Raw genomic sequence first — 10,230 nt, 5'->3', positions numbered from 1 at the left:
AGTAGTCACCATATACATTGAGGGGGACATGTGTCCCCCCCAATGCCCAAAATGCCCCCCCAATATATAACTGACACTGAAAAACAACAACAAACTTTGTTTACTGCAAAGAAAGTGGCAAATATTATCTTGGAGGACATCATTGCACTTGGTTGACTATTTTTCTATTATCTTAGATGTAAATATTGCATGTTTCTTTCAGATAAAACACATGTTTGACTTGTGAATGAGTCAATGGAATTTCTTGCAATAATGAAAAAATACTGGCAATCATGTCCGCCTGGAACAAACCACATGTTTTGGACAGCTGTGAAGTGACAGAATGTCCCACCATCATGGTTCTTATAATGCCAGATTCCAGAGAGTCTCCCCTCTTCATATATGGCAGAATATGTCATTTTCCAACTTGCTATGGTGAGATACATGTAAAAATGTAAGAATTTAGTAACACGGATTTGTTTTTTTTTCATTGATATGAAAATTAATATGAAATACAGGCACATAGAAGGACATGGAATGTAAAAAATACCCCAAAAACACCCATAGGGTTAACCAGGATGACGTTACCAGAAGATGTCTTTGTGTTAATGTCAAGTTGTCATGTTAAGGACATCCCAGGACATCCCAAACAAATTTAATGTCACCTTGTCATGACAAAGACAACTTCTGGTAATGTCACTATAATTAATGTCAAGTTGTCATAATCAAGACTACCCAAACAATGTCAACTTGTCATTACAAAAACCAAATGACACTTAATGACAGCAGTCATAAACATTTATGACATGTACATAATGTTTATGACAAGCTCATGACAGTGTCATGTCATGGTTATGACAGTGTCAAGCCACCCTTATGTAGATACCTTCAAGTAAAGTGTTACCAAAGCTTGTTTGTCCTACAGGATAGCAAACTACTACTACTGTTCACTTTCTTAAAATGAGAACCCATCTTCAACACATCCATGCTACTAAATATGAAATGTTAGTCAGACTTGCTACAAATTGGGGGCATAGCAGAGATGAGTTGAAAATTAAAAGTCCTTTTTTTAAGAGTGGAGGAAATGCCTCTACGGTCGTTGATGCAGCAACATTGTTAAACAGCATTTGCATCAAAAACGTTCAAACCTATTGCAATTAATGCAATAAACACATCTAGTATGAACTACACTTGAAGATGTAATTAAACTACGAGGGTTAGTACTGGCTGGCAAAAATAAAACCCAAACAAAAGGGGTCACATTTCTTGAGAACATCCTGTTTCTGAATCTCCTGCAGCTAAAATGTCCATCTTAACTCACTGTTCTGACCATTAATGGAGTTGCAAAATTTTATTTTTGTTTAATCAGCTGTGCGATACAAGACTAACTGACTGCAAAATCAATCACACTTTGGAGATGGACATTTTTTGCTGTGGATGAGAAATGTAAGGCAGGCAGACACTTTGAGGAACACTGCAGTTAAAGCGTTTGGTCTAATGCATGAATAGCAGGAAGATAGAGGGATGGAAGCAAAGGATGGTGGATGGATGGATGAATGGGGAAGAGAGTGTCTCACCTTGGCAGCCTATAGCGAATGACCCAACACCAAGAAAAGGATGGAGGGATGAGAGAATGGATGGAGATAATGGTGGTGGTGTGTAGGAAGGAGAGAAGAAAGAAGGAAAAAATACAAAACAGGAGAAGAAGACATTCTTTTGGGTGATGCAGAGTTTGAATAAACAACAGGAACAAAACTGTGGTGTCTGATTTGTAAAATGGAGGATTGTGAAAGAAATACAGGGAAAAAAGAGAAATGAACCAACAGGGATGAAGAGTGAAGGACAAGAAACTAAATAAAATTTTCTTCTTTTACTATAAATCTAAAACTATTTAGACATACACATTCAAGTCTAAAATGTCTACATTCCTTCACACTTAAACAGAAGTCTGGTGAAACATGGACAAGACTGCTGAATCTTTCTCTCACCTGGTGATCCGCTCAGTCCCTTGGCGCCAGGAGATCCAGGCAGACCGGGAATGCCAAAGGTCGGCTCACCTGGAAGACCAGGAAGGCCGGGACTACCAGGATAACCATCAACTCCACGCTCTCCCTTCAGTCCAGGAACACCACTACGTCCATCACCACCTGAAGAAGGAAGAAACAACAGTAACAGATATTACTGCTGCTGCTGAGCTACTGCTGCTACCACTACAAAACATAAAAAATGTAACAGTGTGAGTCTCTCTGTCTCAGACCCACCAGGTAATCCAGGTCCTCCTGGCGTCCCGGGCTGGCCCTTGTCTCCAGGGAGTCCTGGTAAACCGTTCTGTCCTGGGGAACCAGGTGTAGCTCCCAGTACCTCTCCAGGCTGGCCCTTGGCTCCAGGACGCCCTGGGGCACCATCCTTCCCCCTGCCTCCGTCAAAACTCTGTCCTGGAATACCTGGAACTCCAGGATCTCCTCTGGGTCCAGGGAAACCTGCATGGGAGGAAACAGTAGAGGTGATTAATGGTGATTAACCAAACTCACTTAATTGACAAGTACAGTGAAAATGTACATTTCCAAGTTGGAAGTAATTCAGCAAAAACACAATTTACTGCTTTCACTTGTTATCATGGCTTCCACCTGTCATGTTAGCTGCGTACAAGTATCTGACATGAGTCTTCTGCAGACACAAAATGGTAACTTATTACTTATTATCATAGCTTCAAATCTTCAGTATTGGCTCTGATTCTGCTCTGGATAACAAATACTAACTGTGTCTTCAAATACCCACACTACCATACTATTTAGTACGTCAGAGAAAAAAATCAGTATTTCACAATACGTAGTATGTGAGACCACGCAGGTTTACCTTGTGGTCCAGGTTGGCCTCCAAAACCGGGGTCTCCTCTCTCTCCTTTGGCACCATCAAACCCTGGACGTCCACGGCCTCCTGGCTGTCCTGGCTCACCTTTAGAACCTGGGAGGTGCACACAGGTGTGACTCCAATTATTAGCATCATTCATTGTGTTAAAATGGCATTTTTATGGCACTTCAATTTTATCTGAATATATTTTTGTTGCTCAAAATATCCTCTGGAATTGGTGAGTTTCCTGTTTGAAAAGTGACATCTATAGAAAATACATTTTTATCATGAGAAAGCAAATCATAAATCAAATCCTTTCATTATTGTCCATATACAATGTTTCAAGTAGCATACAGTGAAATTAATCCATTCTCCAGCATTGTGTTGTCAATTACATTTTGAACAAAATCACATTCATCCATTGGCCAACGCGACTGCCCTTCAATCCCTTCTCCTCCCCAAAAAGATCTTGCATTTTGACAAACAAATAAAGAAAACGGGGAAAAAAAGATGCTACATAATGTGCACCACCGCAGAAAAAAAAAGTTTTACTTTAGCAAAAAATATTTCAACATGAGATGAGACAACAGCCAGAGTCAGAGTCAAAAAATAAAAATCCCTGTTCGTTAAATCCTACCTGGTCGTCCTGGTACACCGGGGAAGCCGGGGTCTCCTTGCTCGCCAGGTATGGAGCATGGCAGCACTTGGCCTGGTAGCAGTCACATATAGTTAGCAAACACACTTTAAATACTTTAACAGACATATAGAGTAAACCACAATGGCTACTTATTCCATCCATAAAGGAGTAACTACATGCTTCTCTGACTAAATCCTACAGATGTGGCTCAAATAACATTTCTAAACATCTGTATGACAATAACAATTGACAATTAACAATACTATACTACACCATTGCTTCGACTTGTATCATAACTTTATAAACAGCCTGTGAATATCATTCGCAGTGTTGATTGTCTGTCGCCTCCATTCATGCCAAAAATAAGATTTCCATTACAGTTAATCTGAATTTAATCATGAGAATTATTTTTGTGGGTTGAATGTTAGTAGCAAAATTCATCACAATGAAGAGCAGGTCAAAAAACTCATAGGATGAAGACTAAAATATTAGAAAAAATTAAAGTTATAAACTGAATTTTGTACTTGGGGATCATTTCTATAATTTCCATATATATATATAAATCCCTCCCCTCCCTCCTAAACCCTCACTGGTTAAAAGCACTTAGCAGAGGCAGGGCTTGGAAACATGCGCCAGGTTTCAGCAGCTTTGATTGGAGGAAGAGGAGAGTGTCTGCGGCATATGTCGCATGTTCCAAAATAGTGGTGTATCTCTGAAGGGATATATATTCAAATAAAACCTGAAACTCGACTGTCAATCATCGACTGACTCTGCCAGAGTGGAATCCCTGAGACGCAGGGAGCGAGAGGCTTCCATCGGTGCCGTCATGAACAAATGATTGACAGTGAGAATCCCAAAGACTACGTTTCCCTACTGCTCTAGATTCACTACTAGATTTTGTTTTAACTATTTGTCTACAAAAACAGAACACTAATCTTTATTTTTCCATCAGTCAGAGATACTAACGACGTGTTCACACTGCAAACAATGGATCAATTTGTCAATGGAAGTGCATTTACCTGGCAGGTGCTTCAAGGCTTAACAAACATGTTGCAGGGCTAAAAACATGGCGCCAGAAGATGTCGGCTACTTAATTTTTGAGTCTTAACGTTGTTTATTTTTCTTTTCTTTAAGCATTTAATTAGTGACAGATAATGTCAAATAAATACTTAAGATTTGAAACAAAGTCTTGAAGTGCTTTGCTTTTCAGTTTAACATAATCAAAAGCAATATAGATCTTTTTCACGGCAGCCATTTTGACGTCACGGTAGGAAAAGCACAAGTGTATAGACTGAGTGACAAAGTTGGTTTACAATACCCTACACATCACGTTCATAAAATGAAACAGCGCTGAGCCGGCACTGCCTCAAATTGTTTCGTTTTTTGGCACCAAAAAAAAGTATTAGTTTAAGTATACGATATATTTAGAATATTTTCAAAGCTTTGCCTTGCCATCAGGCTACACTGGTTAGCTTCCTCATGGTGATTCTGTCTATTGAATGATATCTAAATAGGGATGCCTTAATATTGTGCATGCTGGCTCACTGGAATGTGCTTTTTCTAATATGACAAGTCAAAATGTCTGCTGTGAAAAAGGTCCGTTGTCAGAGAAAATGAGAGTTCGTCTTCACACCTGCACGTTTATCACACAGATTCAATCATTTAGTCAGAATACAGTGACCTGTCAACCAAGCTGCTTGCAATGTGAACACAGTAAAAGCAGTATGTGGCAATACCTCACTTAAGTTGGCTTAAACTCCTGAGTAGCACTGTTTATTCTCCTGATCTAATGATGTCTTTAACGCCATTTCCTGTTGGGCAGATTAGCTCTGGCCAGCATGTGAACACAAGGGATATTTGATGAATCCACCAGTGGCTGGGCTGCCTGACACTAAAACAGCTACAGACTTTGTCCCAGGCTCGTTACTCTGGCTGGTGGATGAAAAAGTTAGTTACCCACCCGTTCCCTCTCCGGCGTCATTAACCCCTTCGCAGCTGTTTTCACCTGGACAGATACACATGCACAAGGAAGGTCAGAGAGATGGAGGGATGGATGGATAGAGAGAGTAGAGAGAGAGGTAGAAGATGGCAGCATACAAAGCCAGTCAGGGTCATTTGCATGCGCCAAATAAAGCAATTAAATTGTCTTTTTTACAAGACAGATATCAGCAAATCAGTTTCATTCAATTAATCAAAGGCTCATTCAGTTAAGGCAAAAGCATATTATCATGTTTGCTTCAATGTAAAAGTGCTTCAAAATAGGTTATTCCACTCAATGAGAAGAGAGACAGTGACAGGTGTAACAAAACACTGTCATATTGTGACTTAAAGTTAAACTTGTTGTTCCTCTTAATGTCCTCTCAGGTCATATGAGTGACAATAACCTTCATATTAAGAGCAAAATGAATCAGTTGTTTAGCATTAGCATCATGAGATGTATGAGAGCACACATTCATACTGAAGATGAGTGGCCCAGCTGCTGCTGGGGACTTTGTGTCATTTAGTCTCAGAGAAGAAGACAGAATAATGGACGTCTAAAGGAGGCCACCGGTGTCATATACTTATGTACTTCATTCTAGGTGTAGTTTACATTTCTCCCAGTCATGCTAGATGCAGGATATTACTAGTATTTTCCTTAAACAGAACAATAAAATACTTCTTAGTGAATAATTAACTGATTCATATCCATAATTTTGACTGACCAAATGAAATCTTCTCACTTCCTCTGAGACTAAAGAAGCACAGTAGCTGTTGCGCAATCAGCATTAAAATCACATCATTGTGCGCCAATGAGTCAACTAATGAAGCAGCTTATGGATTTTTCAATTATTGGCTGCAGAAGAAGTGTTTAAGCACATTAATGGAGACCATTAATCATGTAGTTAACTGCAGCAGTTGAGGCATGAGGGGCAGGAAGCTGCTTTGGTAGAGAAAATATCTAACAGGAGCCACGTTGTCCCTCCAGGTCCCGGAGAGTTTGGCTGCTTCAGTCAGGCAGACGACCTGGGAACTGTTTTTCCCCTAGAAAATGTCCTCTAATGGTTTAGGGTGTTAGCATGAGGTTGCTATGGTGACTACAGTTTGTAGAGGATGGACAGAGATTGGATGGGATGAATGGATGGTCTGGGTTTCACCCTGTGGGGAGTGCACACACACGCGCGCGCACACACACACACACACACACACACACACACACACACAGACACACAGACACAGACACAGACACACACACCACCTCCTTTCCATGTTTCGCCTCCTCTGTTCCTCCCCGGCATCACTTACCTTTAGGTCCGGGGAAACCTGGTGCCCCTGGCAGCCCGGGTATACCGGGGTCTCCGGGCTCTCCCCGAAAGCCGGGTGTTCCGCCATAACCGATACCAGGCTCGCCAGGGCCGCCAGCACGACCCTTAGGCCCCGGGAACCCTGGGAAACCTTTCTCTCCAACTGTGCCATAACCAGCGTCGCCCTGGAGGGGAGAGGTGAGGTTTGTTTTAAAATTCTTTTCTGTAATTCTTCTTTTAAGGGAACCTATTATGCTCATTTTCAGGTTGCTCCTTTTAGCGACTGTCTCTTTAAGCCCTACCTCCCAAAAAAGCCCAGTCTGCTCTGATTGGTTAGCGTTACCAGGTCTCGGCATATCTACACCATCATTACAGCCAAGAGAATAACGGCACTTTGTACGGTGAAAAATCACCAATAAATACTTCTATTCACAATATCGACACCCGGGACTACATTTCCCTGACATCTGCAGCTCCATAATGGAAATGCTTGCAGTAGTCAGCCTGGAGCAGATGACCATATAAAGAATCCATCACAGGCTGATGTCAGCTTGTCTCGAGTAGCAAAAAAAGTTGGATATTTACATTCGTTTACCTCATTGGCCATGTTTAACATGAACATCCGACACTGTAACATTACACACACACCGACACACACACATATATGTATATATTTTGTTTGTCTAAGCACTCACTGGGGGTCCAGGGGCTCCAGGGAAGCCAGGGAGTCCATCCCTGCCAGGTTTTCCAGTTTCACCTGTTGGTCCTCTGGGTCCAGTTGATCCGAGCTCTCCTTTCACCCCGATACTCAGGTTGGGGTAATAAGATGTGCCCTTCTCTCCCTTACGACCAAAGAAACCAGGGCTACCAGCACGACCCTGTAGGGGGACAGACATGATGGATTTCTGTGAAACTTGCACACACACACAGTTTCAATTCATAACATACATATTTCTCTGCTACAGCAGTTAAGAGTGTTACGAAACTGTCAACAACAACAAAAATACTCAAAATTCTACTCACAGGAGGTCCCTGAACACCATTAAAGCCAGGTGAACCGCGATCACCTGGCTCACCCTTTTGTCCAGGGAAGCCGGGGCTGCCGTTTGCTCCAGGACTTCCGGGTAACCCAGGCAACCCAGAGGTGCCTCCACCTAGACAGGCACAGTCGCCGGGATCACCTGTAGGACAGAGGAAATGGGACAAACGGAGAGAAAGGATGACAGAAAGATGATGAATAAAAGAGTGGAACGAGGATCAAGGGAGGGATGAGGGAAAACAGAGATAGATGGTGATTATAAAGGGAAGATACTGATGAAGAAATTTATGGAGCCTGTTCTCAAAAATCAATCTTTTCCCTCATCCTAACCGCCTCCGACCTTGATGTATTGAATACCAGCTGATAACGGCACGCAATGGGATCCATAATAACACCTTGTAGGGATGGGTGTAAATAGTGGAATAGCTGCAGTGCAAACAGACACTCTGAATCTGTCTTTCTTTTATTTGTGATGAAAGGATCACCAAAAATTCATACGTTAAAAAACGTGCAGGACATGTTGACTCCAGTACACAAATTTAAACATGTACAGGTAACTAACACTTAGCTTCTGTTGACTGAACAATACATTTTTGTTTAAGTAATTTCTTGCAGACATGCACAGGTTTTGTCTGTTATTAATTCAATTCCAGTTCGCATATGTTCGTGTACCTCTGAAGCCATTGAATCCTCTTTCACCCGGCGGTCCTCTGGGGCCAGGTGGCCCAGGCTCTCCCGGGGTGCTGGTAATGGGAATACCTGAAGGCACACACCAGAAAAGGTTCAATCAGTTAAAGACTGAATTATAGTGACAAAGTAGATTTCACTCTGTTTGAACTGAAGCTGCACTGCACTGACTGATGTAAGATGTCAAAAAAAGGGATATCTGTAAAGTTCCTATTGTGGAGGAACTTCTTTTTTACATGCTCTCAAGCACGCCTTAATATTTCAGAAGGTAAATAAGAATAATTTAAACCAGCACAGTGCAAGTGCAGTTTGGTGTCACAGTGTGAAATCAGGATTAGTCTCTTTGGTCTGCAGGTAATATGAAAAGAGTTCAGCTGCTTTTGCAAGATGACAGAAGCTTATCAAAAATAAATAAATGAAAGCATGAACTTGTTTATATCATATTAAAATATAAAACAGCGTTGTGCTTGAACTAATTCAGTGACTTTACATTGACTATAATGGCTGAGAGCTACTTGCCACAAGCAGCATGCATAGCGCATTGCGGTTTGGCACCTACACAAACAAAAGAAAACAAACGGCTAACGATACAAATTTATACTATAATTTTGTAAAGGGTAAAAATGTGTCATCTATGAAGAGATGTTCATTCTAGACTTTTATGGTGAAGAGAATCTGAAGGCTGAAACGCACTGAAAGAGATAACTGACCTGCCTCATTACAGACATGTGAATGGATGCTCCTATGGCTCGTATAGTATCAAAGCTGTTGGCAGTGGTAGTTGTTTTTGTGTAGCATTGCAGAATTACAATTATAGAACTGTTCATACAGTTTAAAGCTAAGCTAACAGAGCTAACGTCAGCTGTTGCCCAAAACTGTTGTGCACTCTCGCTGCAGGCCTGCCTCTCTGTCTCGCCATGTCTCCTTTCTGCCCCAGACTTTGGTCACTGGGTTCTCATTTGATGCTCCAAAACCAAAACAAGGTCAGATTTGGCATGTCAAAGCAGTTTGATGGGCATCAAAGCGTGTGTGTCAGATGATTTCAGTGCATTTGGGCCTTCAGTCTTAATTCTGTGAACCTGTCTTGGTTCAAGGATGACAAATCATTTATAAGTAGAGCTCTGCGCTAACATTCTCATCACCAAACACATGTATCCGATGAAGGAAGGGGTTTCAGTGGAGCTCTGAAAGGAATTTGTGAGGCTGCAAGAATGCTCATACTGCAAAACACTGTTTAATTATTTCAAATGTGTTTCCGACAAACTGAAAGAAAAACAAGTGTATTGTTATTATAATTGTTATTACTGTGATTTTCTTTCAGCTTGTGACTCTATTTTTATGTCTTCCTTCGTTCAATGTGTTAGTGCCGAGAAAACAAACAAACAAACAAACATAAAAAATGTCCCTCTTTGCAAACAACACTGCTGCCATGCATTTAAGTCCATGTAAAATCAGTGAATTATGTTCACCACAGGCGACACCTCCTGGCAAAGATGAGAAAAGAAGCTTGGAGTAGAGAAACCCTCCCATCCAAGTCTGAAGAATAGCCTCCTGCGCTTGTCTTATCTATACTTACCACCGCACCCTCCACAGAGAATAGCGTTAAAAAAAGCATTTTGGCAGTTAGATAATGTCTGCTGAAAGTTTGTTGTTTTGAATTATACTTTGGCGAGCTGAATATTGCCATGGCGTTTATGGCAATATGGCCTTGTTTAGGATACCTGCCTTCGGGCCTGGGCTCAGGATAGATGACGCAG

At 41.4% G+C, this 10,230-nt stretch overlaps 1 protein-coding gene across 2 annotated transcripts in view; it reads right to left on the bottom strand.

Moving 5' to 3' along the window:
- The window catches only part of col4a6 (collagen, type IV, alpha 6), a 132,269-nt gene that overhangs the window by 11,135 nt on the left and 110,904 nt on the right, over nucleotides 1–10,230 (bottom strand). Inside the window, exons 21-29 of one of the 2 annotated variants that reach the window (XM_050067715.1) lie at nucleotides 8,459–8,545; nucleotides 7,771–7,928; nucleotides 7,443–7,625; nucleotides 6,749–6,932; nucleotides 5,427–5,471; nucleotides 3,467–3,538; nucleotides 2,836–2,943; nucleotides 2,241–2,459; nucleotides 1,968–2,126 (exon numbers count right to left, since the gene is read on the bottom strand). In XM_050067715.1, coding sequence (XP_049923672.1) covers nucleotides 1,968–2,126; nucleotides 2,241–2,459; nucleotides 2,836–2,943; nucleotides 3,467–3,538; nucleotides 5,427–5,471; nucleotides 6,749–6,932; nucleotides 7,443–7,625; nucleotides 7,771–7,928; nucleotides 8,459–8,545 — 1,215 coding nt within the window. The remainder of the gene's footprint in view (nucleotides 1–1,967; nucleotides 2,127–2,240; nucleotides 2,460–2,835; nucleotides 2,944–3,466; nucleotides 3,539–5,426; nucleotides 5,472–6,748; nucleotides 6,933–7,442; nucleotides 7,626–7,770; nucleotides 7,929–8,458; nucleotides 8,546–10,230) is intronic. The other variant, XM_050067716.1, reaches the window with a different exon arrangement.

Source organism: Epinephelus moara, chromosome 17, assembly GCF_006386435.1.
Source record: "Epinephelus moara isolate mb chromosome 17, YSFRI_EMoa_1.0, whole genome shotgun sequence".
NCBI lineage: Eukaryota > Metazoa > Chordata > Actinopteri > Perciformes > Serranidae > Epinephelus > Epinephelus moara.
Note: the sequence above shows the minus strand (reverse complement) of the source record. Positions and strands in the feature narration are given on the sequence as shown.